The 16,517-nt window shown below is 44.7% G+C and overlaps 2 protein-coding genes across 3 annotated transcripts in view; both read right to left on the reverse strand.

The window, feature by feature from the left end:
• Nucleotides 1-12,384, reverse strand: part of LOC139576680 (myosin-10-like) — a 58,319-nt gene extending 45,935 nt beyond the window's left edge. For both annotated transcript variants that reach the window (XM_071403025.1, XM_071403015.1), the window contains exons 1-2: nucleotides 12,228-12,384; nucleotides 9,691-10,063 (exon numbers count right to left, since the gene is read on the reverse strand). In XM_071403025.1, coding sequence (XP_071259126.1) covers nucleotides 9,691-10,035 — 345 coding nt within the window. In that variant the 5' untranslated portion in view covers nucleotides 10,036-10,063; nucleotides 12,228-12,384. The remainder of the gene's footprint in view (nucleotides 1-9,690; nucleotides 10,064-12,227) is intronic.
• Nucleotides 12,385-13,255: 871 nt separating this feature from the next.
• Nucleotides 13,256-16,361, reverse strand: LOC139576689 (probable ATP-dependent RNA helicase DDX47). The gene is made up of 11 exons (XM_071403037.1): nucleotides 16,152-16,361; nucleotides 15,685-15,778; nucleotides 15,361-15,549; nucleotides 15,198-15,269; nucleotides 14,894-15,084; nucleotides 14,659-14,775; nucleotides 14,405-14,551; nucleotides 14,128-14,265; nucleotides 13,950-14,020; nucleotides 13,725-13,854; nucleotides 13,256-13,637 (listed from the first exon to the last, which is right to left on the reverse strand). Exons 1-11 carry the CDS (start codon nucleotides 16,284-16,286, stop codon nucleotides 13,461-13,463), a joined length of 1,461 nt encoding a protein of 486 aa, XP_071259138.1. The 5' UTR covers nucleotides 16,287-16,361; the 3' UTR covers nucleotides 13,256-13,460.
• Nucleotides 16,362-16,517: the final 156 nt, after the last annotated feature.

Here is a 16,517-nt window from a genome sequence, read left to right on the forward strand (position 1 = left end):
GTTCTCATCTATATTATTCATAGCCGTCTATTTACCACCATAAACCGATGCTGGCACTAAGACCGCACTCAACCAGCTGTATAAGGCCATAAGCAAACAAGAAAATGCTCTTCCAGAAGCGGCGTTCCTAGTGGCCGGGACTTTAATGCAGGCAAACTTAAATCAGTGTTACCTAATTTCTACCAGTATGTCACACAAAACTCTAGACCACCTTTACTCCACACACAGAGATGCATACAAAGCTCTCCCCCGCCCTCCATTTGGCAAATCTGACCATCATTCTATCCCCCTGATTCCTGCTTACAAGCAAAAACTAAAGCAGGAAGTACCAGTGACTTGCTCAATACGGAAGTGGTCAGATGACGCGGATGCTATGCTACAGGACTGTTTTGCTAGCGCAGACTGGAATATGTTCTGGGATTCATCAAATGGCATTGAGAAGTATACCACCTCAGTCATCGGCTTCCTCAATAAGTGCATCGACAACGTCATCCCCACAGTGACCGTACGTACATATCCCAACCAGAAGTCATGGATTACAGGCAACATCCGCATTGAGCTAAAGGCTAGAGCTGCCGCTTTCAAGGAGCTGGACACTAATCCGGACGCTTATAAGAAATCCTGCTATGTCCCCAGACGAACCATCAAACAAGCAAAGCGTCAATACAGGATTATATTGAATCCTACTACACCGGCTCTGACGCTCGTCAGATGTGGCAGGGCTTGAAAACTATTACGGACAACAAAGGGAAACCCAGCTGCGAGCTGCCTAGTGACACGAGCTAAATGCCTTTTATGCTTGCTTCGAGGCAAGTAACACTGAGGCATGCATGAGAGCACCAGCTGTTCTGGATGACTGTGTGATAACGTTCTTGGTAGCCGATGTGAGCAAGACCTTTAAACAGGTCAACATTCACAAAGCCGCGGGGCCAGACTGATTAACAGGACGTGTAGTCAAAGCATTCGCGGACCAACTGGCAAGTGTCTTCACTGACATTTTCAACCTCTCCCTGACCGAGTCTGTAATACTGACATGTTTCAAGCAGACCACCATAGTCCCTGTGACCAAGGAAGTGAAGGTAACCTGCCTAAATGATTACCGTCCCGTAGTACCCACATCAGTAGCCATGCAAGTGCTTTGAAAGGCTGGTCATGGCTCACATCAACATCATCCTCCCAGGACAGCAACACAATTAGACCCAACCAAATCATGAGTAAACAAAAAGAAAATTACTTGACACATTGGAAAAAACTTACTAAAAAACAGAGCAAACTGGAATGCTATTTGGCCCTAAACAGAGAGTACACAGTGGCAGAATACCTGACCACTATGACTGACCCAAAATTAAGGAAAGCTTTGACTATGTACAGACTCAGTAGGCATTGCTATTGAGAGAGGGCGCCGTAGACAGACTTGGCACGGGTCCTCAAAAAGTTCTACAGCTGCACCATCAAGAGCATCCTGACTGGTTGCATCACAGCCTGGTATGGCAACTACTCGGCATCCAACCGCAAGGCTCTACAGAGGGTAGTGCCCAGTACATCCAGGACATCTATACCAGGCGGTGTCAGAGGAAGGCCCTGAAAATTGTAAAAGACTCCAGCCACCCTAGTCATACGGTTAGGGCAAGCGGTACCGGAGGGCCAAGTCTAGATCCAAAAGTCTCCTTAACAGCTTCTACCCCCAAGCCATAAGACTGTCGAACAGTTAATAAAATGACTACCTGGATTATTTGCATTGACACCTGTTTGTTTTTTTACGTTGCTGCCACTCACTGTTTATTATCTATGCATAGTCACTTTACCACTGCCTACATGTAGATATTACCTCAATTACCTCGACTAACCTGTACCCCCGCACATTGACTCGGTACTATAGCCTCGTTATTGTTATTTTATTGTGTTACTTTCTTTTTACTTTAGTTTATTTCATAAATCTTTTCTTAACTCTTATTTTTCTCAAAACTGCATTGTTGGTTAAGGGCTTGTAAGTAAGCATTTCACGGTAAGGTCTGTTGTATTCGGCGCATGTGACAAATACAATTTGATTTGAGGTGGAAGCTGATCTGCCAAATGTATGACCATATTAGAGGAACATATTTCCCTCAGATTACACAGACCCACAAAGAATTTGAAAGCAAATCAAATTTTGATAAACTCCCATATCTATTAGGTGAAATACCACAGTGTCATCACAGCAGCAAGATTTGTGACCTATTGCCACAACAAAAGGGCAACCAGTGAAGAACAAACACCATCGTAAATACAAGCCATATTTATGTTTATTTATTTTCCCTTTTGTACTTTAACTGTACATAGCTATAATATTTTGTGAGTGTAATGTTCACTGTTAATTTCTGATTGTTTTTTTGTTTATTATCTATTTCACTTGCTTTGGCCATGCCAATTAACCCCTTTGGGGAGAGGGAGAGTAAGTTCATAGAACACACAGAGGTATCTATAACACACCAAACATGACTGACAGAGCCTCTGTTTAAAAGGCTTCTAACTGTTTCAAGAACTCTCATTTCATGCCTAAGGCCCAGTGGCTCCATTCACCTCTTCCAAGGGGTCTGGATAAGGCAATGGGCAGAGGTGACCACAATAGAAATATAATAATAAATAATTATATTTTTATGAGACCACCAAAATATATGGCATACTAGACCTTATCCTAAACCTCGGTGGTGAAGCCCATGGGTTGTCTATTTGTGAGCCACAAGATGCAACCAACCCTGTCTAACAATCAGGAGTCAGCCAAGCAATTAAGGCAGAAGGATAATGACTCAGCAGCCCAGCCACCGACAAGCGGCCCTGGAGAGCATGCTCATGATGTAAGAGGAGCCCAGTCAGCCCTTTCAGGGGAATGCCTTGCCAAACACTGACAATGACATAGAGAGAGAAACAGAGAGAGAGTAGGCTGTAAGGAGATAGAGAGAGGGGAACGGAAGGAGAGAGAGGTGGTCTCAGTTAATCGGAGCTGGTCTGTGAGGCAGCTGAGCTGACAAGAATCCCTGTTGGTAGAGAAGCAGGGCATAATGATTCTATCAGCCTCCTCTCACTCCTTCTAAACCTTAGAGGAGGTGAATAGGAAAATCCAGCCCTCTGTAACTCTAACTTGAAGCTCCATTTTGTAGCTAATTAAAAATGGATTCCCTTGATCTGAAAGCAGGAGCTATTAATAGTGTGGCGGTGCCTCTGTGACGTGCAGGACCCAGGCAGCTGGCTAGGCAGAGCTACCTGGCTGCACCCACAGCAATAATCTCAGGGCCTACTGTAGCATCCCACCAGCCTGCAGCAGGGTCGAGATCCCACCAGCCTGCAGCAGGGTCGAGATCCCACCAGCCTGCAGCAGGGTCGAGATCCCACCAGCCTGCAGCAGGGTCGAGATCCCACCAGCCTGCAGCAGGGTCGAGATGGTTAGACACCAGACCAGGATGAAACAACAATGTTTATCTTGTTTATTCTTGATAATAATTCTATAATAATATAATCAACAGTATTGATTTAAAATAACACTTTCCTATCATACTGATTATGCTTACTTTCAGGTTAAATGTGAGTGTGTGTCAATAGCGAGTTGACACTGTAAACATCGCAGGAGAGTTTTTGCGTTTAGTTTTGCCATTACTCTGGGTAGACCTACAATACCTTACGGATGCATAATTTGTCTCCAGTCACAAATTCAGCTACGTTGCAGAACACAAATAAATGCATTCTGCAGTACAGTCTACTAAGGAGGTCTCTCTTTCTCCCTCTCACAAAAATGTGAATCCCTCTCCCCTTCCCTCCCCACTCTCCCTCCCTCTCAGGAGGGGTTGGAGGCAGCAGCCACTTCAGCGGAGGACGGAGTGGTAGGCCAGGCCTGCTGCTGGAGGAAGTGGGTCAGGTTAGCCTGCTCTCCATGCTCCAGAGAAGGGGATATTTCCACTGTGAAATCGGATCCGGGGATGCAGTGGCTTAGTAACAGCTGAGAAACACACAGGCAACAGCAGACATAACAGTCGCCTGCATCTGCCATTTGGAATTAATAGCACCCCTACTGCAGCAAGGAGAGGACGGCCTAGTCCATTGATCTGTGAAGAATGACCTTGACAGTGCATATTCATAAAACCTAATAACCCTTCAAAGTATGCTTTGAAATATGATCAATACTCTTTGCGCAGAGCTATTGAATGAAAAAGAGTGTCAAGCCAATAGCAGGGTGTTCAACTATCTTGATTAGATAATGTAATGGGCTTTTAACATAATCATATTAATAATACCTGGGGAAACTGAAAGAAAGATAGCTATGCCTTAGGTGGAATTGTGGCATATACTGTAAATGCATGGCACTAACGTTACATAGCTCTTAACCCATGACCTTAACCACCAGCTTAAACACAAAGCTACTCAGAAATTCTTAAAACAGAAGATTTTTTATAAAATAAAGAAACTGTTGCTCACTCTTTCTGGATAATTTAATTCAAAAACAACCACTGATAACTGCATGATGATCCATGAAAAGCCTGGTGCTGGTTTGGTATCCATGGAGTTTGTGTGTGTGTGTGTGTGTGTGTGTGTGTGTGTGTGTGTGTGTGTGTGTGTGTGTGTGTGTGTGTGTGTGTGTGTGTGTGTGTGTGTGTGTGTGTGTGTGTGTGTGTGTGTGTGTGTGTGTGTGTGTGTGTGTGTGTGCCAAGTTTATGGTAACACCTAAGTTGTTTACATGCAAAGGAGTTCTCCATGGAACAATGGCAATGCCATGACAACAACAAAAGACTCAAGATATGACTATGTGGGAGGCCTGAACACAATGCCACTCTTGAGAGAGAGTTAATGTACCCTTCATGCATGCACATAGCGAGTGAAAGCTTGTTCTCGAACCTCAATAAAGAAACATATCAGCCAAACAAGAATGACAAGACAGCTAATTAGTGGGGGTTTTCCATTAGTGATACCACCTACATCCTGTCAACCAAGAGGCAGCGTCCTCCACAAGTACAGAAGCACAGCCAAGACTGCAATACATTTATTAAATGTTTGAACAATCAAACATTTGAAACACCTAAAGAAGTGCAGGAATAAGGTTATTGGCATTGGGCAGAGCATTAGGACAGAGAAGAGAGAAATCGTAAATTAGAGAGTGAGTGTGGGAAAGGAGACAGGACAGTCAGACACATTGCAATGAAGTGGGCGGGAGACAGACGGACGCTGTTTTCATGAAAGAATGTTGAGGCTTTCTGACAGCTGGGGATTATATGCTGATACAAAGGCCTGGTTGTAGCGTCGCTAGCTAGCGTTCCGGTTAGCCTGTTACCCACTGGACTGGCTCAACTCCCTGACTTCACATGGAGCCAAGGCTACGCCACCGTGCCGTACTGGGGCCTCACTGAGGGACTGACCACAACGCACAGAGCCACATTACCCAGGGGGCTCCCTCTGCACGCCAACCCTAGCTCAGACACACAAAGCCTGGGGCAGCAGAGTACAGCACAGCTGGGGATGGGTTATGCCCCACTGTGGGGGGAGGTCACCTCCTGGGGCTGGGGCACTCTCCCACTGACACAAACATGTTCTCATTTATGTCACGCCTACTCCCCTTCCCTTTCTCCGGCGCTCGACGTCACCGTTCTACTAACCACTGGTACTGGCAAACCGCATTACACACTCCTGGCAAACCAAATCAAATCAAACTTTATTGGTCACATCATACCTGGGGGCGGCCCGTCAGAAAGTCTAAGACCCAATTGCACAGGACGGGGTTGAGACCTAGGGCTTCCAGCTTGATGAGCTTGGAGGGTACTATGGTGTTGAATGCTGAGCTGTAGTCAATGAACAGCATTCTTACATAGGTATTCATCTTGTCCAGATGGGATAGGGCAGTGTGCAGTGTGATGGCGATTGCATCGTCTGTGGACCTGTTGGGGCGGTATGCAAACTGAAGTGGGTCTAGGGTGGCCGGTAAGGTGGAGGTGATAAGATCCTTGACTAGTCTTTCAAAGTACTTCATGATGATAGAAGTGAGTGCTACGGGGCGGTAGTCATTTAGTTCAGTTATCTTTGCCTTCTTGGGTACAGGAACAATGGTGTCCATCTTGAAGCATGTGGGGACAGCAGACTGGCATAGGGAGTGATTGAATATGTCCGTAAACACACCAGCCAGCTGGTCTGCGCATGCACTGAGGACGCGGCTAGGGATGCCGTCTGGGCCAGCAGCCTTGTGAGGGTTAACACGTTTAAATGTTTTACTCACGTCGGCCATGGAGAAGGAGAGGGGGGGGGGGGGGGGGGGGGCACAGTCCTTGTTAGTGGGCCGCGATGGTGGCACTGTATTATTCTCAAAGCGAGCAAAGAAGGTGTTTAGTTTGTCTGGAAGACATAGGTGTCCGTGACGTGGCTGGTTTTCTTTTTATAGTCCGTGATTTCCTGTAGACCCTGCCATATACGTCTCGTGTCTGAGCCGTTGAATTGAGACTCCACTTTGTCCCTGTACCGGCATTTTGCTTGTTTGATTGCCTTGCGGGGGGAATAACTACACTGTTTATATTCAGCCATATTCCCACGAATAAATGCGGTGGTTCGCACTTTCAGTTTTGCACGAATGCCGCCATCCATCCACGGTTTCTGGTTAGGGTAGGTTTTAATAGTCACAGTGGGTACAACATCTCCAATGCACTTCCTTATAAACTCACTCACCGAGTCAGCGTATAGATCGATGTTGTTCTTTGAGGCTGACCGGAACATATCCCAGGCTGCGTGATCAAAACAATCTTGAAGCGTGGATTCCAATTGGTATGACCAGCGTTGAATGGTTATAGTAACTGGTACATCCTGTTTTAGTTTCTGTCTATAAGACGGTAGGAGCAAGATGGCGTCGTGGTCGGATTTTCCGAAGGGGAATGGCTATGTATGCATCGCGGAAGTTAGAGTAGCAGGGGGGAAAGTTCATCCAACTGGCCTCACAACCGCAGAACACGTGTAACTACGCCACCCCAAGACCTCCACATCCGGCTTCTTCACCTGCGGCATCGGCTGACACCAGCCACCCGGACAGCTGATGAAACTGTGGGTTTGCACAACCCCAGAATTTCTACGCAAACTGTCAAAAACTGTCTCAGGGAAGCTCATCTGCGTGCTCGTCATCCTCACCAGGGTCTTAACCTGACTGCAGTTCGGCGTCGAAACCGACATCAGTGTGCAAATGCTCACCTTTGATGGCCACTGGCACGCTAGAGAAGTGTGCTTTTCATAGATGAATCCCGATTTCAACTGTACCGAGCATATGACTAGCGGTTTGCTGATGTCAGTGTTGTGAACAGAATGCCCCATGGTGGAGGTGGGGTTATGGTATGGGCAGGCATAAGCTACGGACAACGAACACAATTGGATTTTATCGATGGCAGTTTGAATGCACAGAGATACCATGACGAGATCCTGAGGCCCATTATTGTGCCATTCATCCGCCGCCATCACCTCATGTTTCAGCATGATAATGCACGGACCCATGTCACAAGGATCTGTACACAATTCCAGGAAGCTGAAAATGTCCCAGTTCTTCCATGGCCTGCATACTCACCAGACAGGTCACCCACTGAGCATGTTTGAGATGCTCTGGATCGACGTGTACAAAAGCATGTTTCAGTTCCCGCCAATATCCAGCAACTTTGCACAGGCATTGAAGAGGAGTGGGACAACATTCCACAGGCCACAATCAACAGCCTGAACAAATCTATGCGAAGGAGTTGTGTCGCACCTCATGAGGCAAATGGTGGTAACACCAGATACTGACAGATTTTCTGATCCACGCCCCTATTTATTTTAAAGGTATCTGTGACCAACAGATGCATATCTGTATTCCCAGTCATGTGAAATCCATAGAAACATAAAGCTACCATCTAGTGGAATTCATCATCAAGCCTGGTAAAGAAGATAAATCAAAAAGACTGCAGTTCCTCCAGAATCCACGTCACCATGACTCAGGTGATAACCAATCCACACTCTATTCCTGGAACGCATGTCACTAAATGGGTCAAGATCACGACGATACACTGTATATAGGACATCATTAACTAGACCCATCTGCACTGAATCATAGCTGCAGATAACTCCACACACAGTGAAAGCATCCAATTTAAACCAATGCAAACTCGGACGTTGGATTTTATTGCACGTGTGCTTAGATAAAAAAAAAAAAGACGGACTACAGAATGGAAAACATTGATGGGGTACCAACAGCAAGGGGTAGCTTTAAAATCTCCCTAAATGAGTGACATCATATACATCACTGACACTATCTATCATCTAATAGAATTCTGGGATTGTAGGTGGTCTTTTCTACAGACGGCTTATGTGTGAGAGGACAAAGGCTCCTGACCATAAAGATGAACCAGACCTAATGCAGCCGGTCTGAGCCATAGAGCACAGCAGCAGCAGTGACAGAAGGTGGGCCAGTGCCTCTCCCAGTCTGCCACCCTGCTCTGGGGCTCCACAGTCAACACACAGGGCCAAATGTGTTTGCTTTAATACCCAGGGACCCCATTGAGATGAGAGAGCCCCACAGACAGCTCAGAGATCAAACAGGGAAACCACGAGGAATGAGGTCGTACAAACAAACTGACCCACCAGTGTTTATGGTAGAAATGTCACCTACAAAGGTGAAAGTAAAGAGGATGGGCAGGTAATCTAGATACAGAGAGAGAATTTACCATCGGTCTGAACTATCTGGAAACGGTTACAGAGTATGATCAGTCTTTGTGTGTTTTTTAAACTTCAATCAAGCCACAAGACAGTGGCGTATCCAAATATCCATACTAGCATACTAAATAGTATGCGAAAAAAGAAAGTGTTAAAGTATATGCAATTTCTAAAATAGTACTCTAAATGAGTCATCTAATGCGTGATTGCGTTGACTCCCGCCATTCGCTCATTTTGGTACAGCGAGTCAATTTATCTGATTATCAGCTGTTGTCAGACATGTGAGTCAGAAAAGACAAGTGAATTCTACTAGATCAAACGTCAAAATCAGTATGCAGTTTATATATGTAGTACTTATTCAGACACAGACCCTGTTTCCTCAGAGTTCCCCAGAGGTTAGGTTCTGTAGGTGAGCCAGGTCATGGTATATTTTATACCTGTGGAATTTATGATTTTATGTATGCAGAGCAGACAGACACAGGGAGTTTTAAGGAGTCATTTTTAAAAAAAAATTATTTTCCCCTCTATCAGTGGCTGTGTCAGTGTGTGGGGGGTAGGTGAGGGGGTGTGTTCGGTAAGGAGTGGGTTAGGGACACAGAATTAAAAATCTCAAACAGCCCTGTCTCAACATTATCAAGAGACCAATACATGGGATTCTGTGGTCTGGGTCTCATTTAAGGTATGCGTCGCCAGAGTTGCTGAAAAACAGCTAAAATATTGAACTATTGAGCCATGTCTGTTGTGTGCACTATGTGTGAGTATGGTTGAATCTGCTTTCTAGGTGAATAGATGTATAATAAGAATACACTCTGGAAAAAAGGTGCTATCTAGAACCTAACAGGCTTCTTCGGCTGGCCCCATAGGAGAACCCTTTGCAGAACCTTTTTTAGTTCCAGGTAGAACCCTTTCCACAGAGGGTTCTACATTGAACTCAAAAGGGTTCTACCTGGAACCAAAAAGGGTTATCCTAACCCTTTTGCAACCCTTCTAACTGTGTACAACAACACAACCACTCACGTAGATGAGGCCAGAGTAGTAGCGGTCTTTGAGGTTGTGCAGCACAGAGGCCTCGTTCAGGCAGGTGAGCTCAGCCATGTCTTCCACCTTGCTGAACTTGGGCGGGTTCATCTTCTGGATGTCGTCCTTATTGACAACGGCCTTCTTGCCATTCTCTGACAGTTCCACCACCACCTCCTCTCCCCGCTCCTCCTTGATGCTGGCCGCCTCAAAGCCATGACGCTCTGAAGGGATCCACACCACCTTCTTGGCTGTCCAGTCGGCCTGTGTGGCCGGGTTGTAGACCACAGCGCGATCCACAAACAGGTACCGCTCCGGGTCCTCCTGCCCACTTCGATGAGCCATTTTGGGGGTACCAGAGCAAGAGTGCCACCTGGAAGAGGCAGAAACAGGCAGAAACTCAGTATAGAAACATGTTTGTCATGAAATGTTAAGCACTCTCAGGCATGGCACTTATCAAGGTCGCATTCCTTTGTGACAATAAAGCTACCCCCTTTTCAAGCCTAGGTGTAGCCAGCAGATCCGACCCCACAGCATTCCTGTGTAGATTAAGACAACGTGAAGCCGGCACGAATATGGCTCGGAAAACGCACCTCAATCCAAGGATGGGAAAAGCGTTGCACTCCAAGAATTGTCCCATTATCCCAACTGTTACACCGAGAAGACTGAACTACTGCCAGTTTTTACGGAAAGCTGTCCTTTTCGTCCTAGGTAGAAGAAGCCACATCAGCCATTTTGGAAGGTATGTTTCCCGAGCCATATCGCACACTGGCGAGATATCAAGGGTTTCCCAAACTTGGTCCTGGGCCACCCCCGGGGGCACATTTTTTGCTGTAGCACTCACAGCTGATTCAAATAATCAAAGCTTGATGATGATTTGGATATTTGAATCAGCTGTGAATTTGGGAAAACCTGTCTTAAACTATATAGGAATGCTGTCTGACCCTAGTGCAGCTCTAAGCAAGCTGTCGGATCTGCTGGCTAGCCTAGGTGGGGACATTTTTACTCACCTGTATCTTATTTTCAGGAGGAAAACAGAGAGGTTTTACTATAGGCTATGAAGGGAGGCACAGCGCAAAGCTGCATAATTTTACATGCTTACAAAAATGGATGAGATGAGTATACTCTGCTGCACTGCGCTAGGCCTAGCAATGGATAACGAATGGTAGCTAGGTAGCCTAAGTGCTTTCCAGAGCAGCCCAGAATTCTCGCAACTCTCCGAGGGCTTGACAGAAAGCTGATCAAATCAAATCAAATGTATTTATAAAGCCCTTTTACATCAGCTGATATCTCAAAGTGCTGTACAGAAACCCAGCCTAAAACCCCAAACAGCAAGCAATGCAGGTGTAGAAGCACAGTGGCTAGGAAAAACTCCCTAGAAAGGCCAGAACCTAGGAAGAAACCTAGAGAGGAACCAGGCTATGAGGGGTGGCCAGTCCTCTTCCGGCTGTGCCGGGTGGAGATTATAACAGAACATGGCCAAGATGTTCAAATGTTCATAGATGACCAGCAGGGTCAAATAATAGTAATCACAGTGATGTTTCCAGTTTTCAGGGATACAGTATTCAACATAAATGTAGGGACTCTTTTTACGGCTGCTAAATTAGGGTACAGGTTTCCCAACATCCTCATTGTTTCTTTATTTCTCATAGGTTATAGTTTAAGCGTTTTGAAAGCTAACAGCAGTACGACAAAAGTGTGTTTCTTGTGTATGATATTGGTTTCCGCCACATTGTATCAGATATTGGACAGAGGACACAGATGTTTGTTACATTGTATCTGTACAGCCAAAATAGACCAACAGCATCATTGCTTTTTACAGCAGAATTTATCACAAGTTCCTCATCCAAGTAGACGTTTGCAGCCAAACATGGAAAGCAATTCCTCACCTTCAGGTAGAGTATTCATCGTGTTGAACAAATGTATTCAGAATAAAGTAAGTGCCAAACAGAACCCCATTTTTAAAAACTTTTTTGTTGTTGATTTGCTACATTGTTGACTCGTTTAATAACGCGCGTCTTACGCTGACTTGACTAGAGCCATCTCGCGCGCTGGTGTAACGGTGTTGTGAATGGTACGCAATCTTGCCACACATGACAATCAACATAGACAATAAGCATGTATTTATTAGATCAGCAGGTCCCCGAACAACCTATATCGCTATTATAGATCACATAGATTCAGATAGCTGCACGTTATCTGACATTTACGATCACTTTAATAACAGAAACCATCTGAAATCATGTTGAGAGCTCTACTGGTCAAGGGAGTCAATTTTGGTGTAGCAACATCTCCAAAGTCATAATTTCAATTTCATTCAATTAAAATCTTCAATAAATATAACGCAATATATGCCTTTAACATATTTTAATTCAACGTGTCTGGGTAATCAATAGTCCTGAACATAATATAACGACATCATTGCAAGTACCTCCACAGTTGCGCTATGTAGCCTAAATCCATCCAGCCGGACAGTCTTCAAGCTGCTAATGTAACCATGCAGAATACAATTATTCCTAAAAGAACTGGTAATTTACCTGGTGGTGTGAGAGAAGAAACGAGGACAACTGTTCACACGAATAGACCGATCTCCCTCTTTAATAACACTTTATGCAACAACACAACTGATATGCAGGCATCTATATCTAGGCTTTGGTTTGCACCAAAGATACTGCCCCTCTGGTGGGGCCCCTCAACCGAACAGATCTGACCGCTGTTACTCCGCCTACGATGGGTTGTGCAGACATAGATATTGACCAATAGATCAGCTCGTTCGAATTCAACAGCTCATTGTGATGCTTTACGGTCTATATTTTCTAAAGTGTTGATATCCTCTGAAAAACAGACGTCTAATGATAAACAAATACAAATCATGTTTAATTCTGAAGTCACATGAGGTGAATATAATATCTAGTTGTGAAAGTCTATACACTGCACACACCTACTAGATGCGGGTAAAACACAATTGGATTCGCACGCTGCAGTCTCTAGTACCCGCCTCCTATTGGCTAAAAACCCAACTATTTTTAGAGGAATTATTTCTGGTTCACCGTTCCACCTGTTCCTGACACCATTTTCAACCTGACCCTCGACATGTATTTTTTTTCTAATTAATTTCCTTTCAATTAAATCATTATGCTCAGTGCACGAAATAATAATGCACGTATTTGTTCCTTCAGTCATTAACACGCTGTTGATGCAATGTTAATTTTGTATGTTCGTTAGGTATTGCATGGTGTGATATTTGACATGGTACAAATGTTACAATAAGCTACCACAGAGTAACTGGTTAGATATCATGATTTGCAACACCCCCGCATCTTGTGTCCAAAGTGGTGGGGCTTATTTGTACCATTATCTTCCTGGAAATATAGGTCATTGTTGGTTTAAAGTCTATTTTTGCCCTGTTCATGTCACCTGCATTGCTAATCTACATTCAAAAGATTTAATGAAATATTTAATAAAAATTCATGAAGATGTTATATTATCATATCAGGATTCCCTTCATGTTGACCAAGCTTTATTATCAAATTGTGAATGTGAACACAACTCACTGAAAATGGTCTTGATTTTACATAAACATTTTTATTACAAATGAAAATATTGATTCGTAAATTGAACAAGTCATTGGTAATTAAATAGCCTGTCACTGTGATGTGGTGGTTGTAAAGAAAGCGGCATCCGTTAATAATCATAGATGTTTTATATCAAGCAGAAAATGACATACTATCTGACAATATGTACAGTATTGTGTTATTCTACTGGCACCTTCAACGTCCTCCTCTCCATGCTGCTCCGCCACGGTTTTTTCCTCCTCCTCCACCTCTTCCCCCCCCTCCACTACCAGCGCCACCTCTTACTTTCTTCCTCACACCGCTGGACTGCTCTGTGTCATCCCCCTCTTCTCCTCTGGGCCTCTTCCTCTTTTCTCCTTGTTCCTTCATTTCCTGAGAGGGAAAGAGGTTATCGTGACTGACTTCAGAGCTATTACAATGGATGACGACACTGCTGAAAAGACACTGATTGAGACTCACAATTCTGGCGAATCGCTGTGCCTCGCTCACTCTCTCCACCAGCATCATCACTTCCTCCTCCTGCGTGGGGAAGGCAGGCAGCTTCTTGCCAATCAGAGTTTCGATTCGCTGGAACAGCTCCACATCATACCTGAGAGGTTAATATGTCAATCAGAAGAAAATATTTGGACGAAGTAACCAATTTCAATAGGATTGGTTGAGATTGAGCATAAAGGTGGCCCTTACTGTGTGACAAATGTGATGGATTTTCCAGACCGTCCTGCTCTGGCGGTTCGCCCCACTCTGTGGATGTAGTCCTGAGAGCACACACACAATAAAACTTGCTCAGTTGGATCCATCATTTGTGATAACATTGAAAAGACTGCAGACCAGGGAGAAACATCCACACAAGCAAGATTGTTACCTTTGAGTGGGTTGGGATGTCGTAGTTAATAACACAGTCTACATGTGGAATGTCCAGTCCTCTTGATGCCACGTCCGTCGCCAGCAACACAGAGCGAGACTTAGACTTGAACTTGTTCAGCGACCCCAGACGTTTGTTCTGACCAACAGAGAAAGACATTATTTATACTTTCTTACATGCAGATTTCACTGATGTGTAAAACATTTGGAAGTGTTAGAGTATGATATTTGGAGTGAGTATGTTGGTAGACAGTAGTGTGTTTGGATAAGGGGGGTACCTGACTCATCTGCCCATGCAGGGGGATGGCAGTGATGCCCAAGTTCCTGAGCAGCAGCGCCACCCGCTGGGCATTGTTACACGTACTGCAGAAGATCATGAAGGAGTTCCCAGCCAGCTCGTTGATGATGGACACCAGGTAACAATCCTGGAGACACAGGCAGTTAACTTACAATCCAACACTAGCCATACACAGCCTCTGACTTCTCAGAGAAAAATTACCTTGATACCATTAGAACATCAAACTTCAAGTACCTTGTATTTGGAGGGTATGAAGACATAGTACTGTTGAAGTTTTTCTACTGTTGAGTATTTGGTGTTAACGGCACATTTAACTGGATCCTTCAAAGCTGCTCTCTGCAGCTTTGCGACCTTGGTAAATATAGAGACATAGAAGGGTTAGTGTGACAGGCCAGGTGTTTGGGATACTCTGACAAGTCTCAAATGAAGAGCTAAAAGGAATAGATAATAGGGGCTATTATGTGGGTACCTTTTTGGTCATGGTGGCAGAGAAGAGAAACGTGCGTCTGTCTCTGGGAATAACCTTTAGGATCTTGTCCACCTCAGTCTCAAAGTCCATGTTGAGGATCCGGTCTGCCTCATCCATCACCAGGAACTTCAGTGCTCGCAGTGAGAAGCCTTTGGTGTTCTCTAAGTGGTCTATCAACCGCCCAGGGGTGGCTGTTATGACATGCACGGTGAATACACAGTTAGTATCAACCAGGAATGCACTTAAAAGATGGTACCATATTATGCAACTGAAAGGGGTAGGTTGGATTAAGTTATTTTCTCACCAATGACAATGTGAGGTTTCTTGGCCAGGACCAGGGATTGGGACATCATGTCAATTCCTCCAACTATAACAGCTGAAACAGAAAAAAAGACGAGTTAAAACAACAGTCACATGACACTTGAGTTCCCTTAAATATGTTTCTACTCCTTCCAATGCCCACGTACCGGTCTTGACTCCGATGCTGGAGCCCAGGGCCTCAAACTGCTCTGCTATCTGGAAAGCCAGCTCTCTGGTGGGGGTGAGTATGAGTGTATGCAGCCTCTGAGCAGAAGCGAGGAGTGACTGCAGGATGGGCAGAGCAAACGCACCGGTCTTCCCTGAGCCAGTCTCTGCTAAGCCAATTACATCCTTTCCTGAGATAGGAGAGAAGTGCGTCGTGAGTGTACAAACAGACATGAGACCTTCCACCGAGAGGACAGGTCTTTACAAACCGTTTTATACATGGCACAAACAAGAACATTCACCCCCCTCCATCCAACTGAACTCACCTTGTAAGGCTACAGGTATTGCCTCTACCTGGATCTTTGTAGGAGTCTTCCATCCCAACTGTTCACAAGCTTCACACAGCACTTCAGTTACACCCTATATTAACAGATGCATGCCATAGCAGAAATATGTAAACACGTTAGAATATGGAGTGCATGTTACACATCTACACAAATAGCATGGCTGAATGCGCGCCCCATTTTTAAATGTCTGTCAATGACATCACATCATCTCACAGCTGTACACAGCTCTCTACCTGGTGAACAGTAGGATGCTGAACTGTATGTTGGTGGTTGAAAGACAGTTAACTTGCTAACTTATCAGCGGTAGGTTGGTGGTTGAAAGACAGTTAACTTGCTAACTTATCAGCGGTAGGTTGGTTTGTTGGTGTGCTGTTAACTAACGTTAGCTCGCTTCCAAGCCGGCAAGCTTATCCACCATTTCCATTTAGCTAGCTAACGTTACTCACCAGATCCTTGAAGGTCTTCACTGGCTCATTCTTTTCAGTGATATTAACGTTACTGTTATCATCATCACTACTCGAATCTTCATCCTTTGCGTCATCTGTTTTTATCTCAACACTTTTCTCCGAGTCGTCCGCCATGCTTGTTTGCCAACGTGCCGTCTACGCCAAAGTGCGCATGTACGGTAATGGATAAGATTTCATGCTATGATTTCTGGGACTTGATGTTCCCCGCTGAATTTATAAATCATTCAAATTAATTGCAATGTTTAGACCACATTCAGTTGTCAAACGTTGTCGAACGTTGCAGATAGAAATGCCACGAATAGAGCTGATGTGATTCCTTATCCTACATAGCCTAGTTCTTCCATC

The sequence above is a fragment of the Salvelinus alpinus genome, chromosome 1, assembly GCF_045679555.1.
Source record: "Salvelinus alpinus chromosome 1, SLU_Salpinus.1, whole genome shotgun sequence".
NCBI lineage: Eukaryota > Metazoa > Chordata > Actinopteri > Salmoniformes > Salmonidae > Salvelinus > Salvelinus alpinus.

What these genes read in the sequence shown, in the direction of transcription:
- LOC139576689 (XM_071403037.1), bottom strand. Translation starts at nt 16,286, where the DNA reads ATGGCGGACGACTCGGAGAAAAGTGTTGAGATAAAAACAGATGACGCA. An exon ending in TCATACCCTCCAAATACAAG is followed by an intron (nt 14,552 to 14,658) that starts GTACTTGAAGTT and finishes CTGTGTCTCCAG; the next exon opens with GATTGTTACCTGGTGTCCAT. An exon ending in ACATCCCAACCCACTCAAAG is followed by an intron (nt 14,021 to 14,127) that starts GTAACAATCTTG and finishes GTGTGCTCTCAG; the next exon opens with GACTACATCCACAGAGTGGG.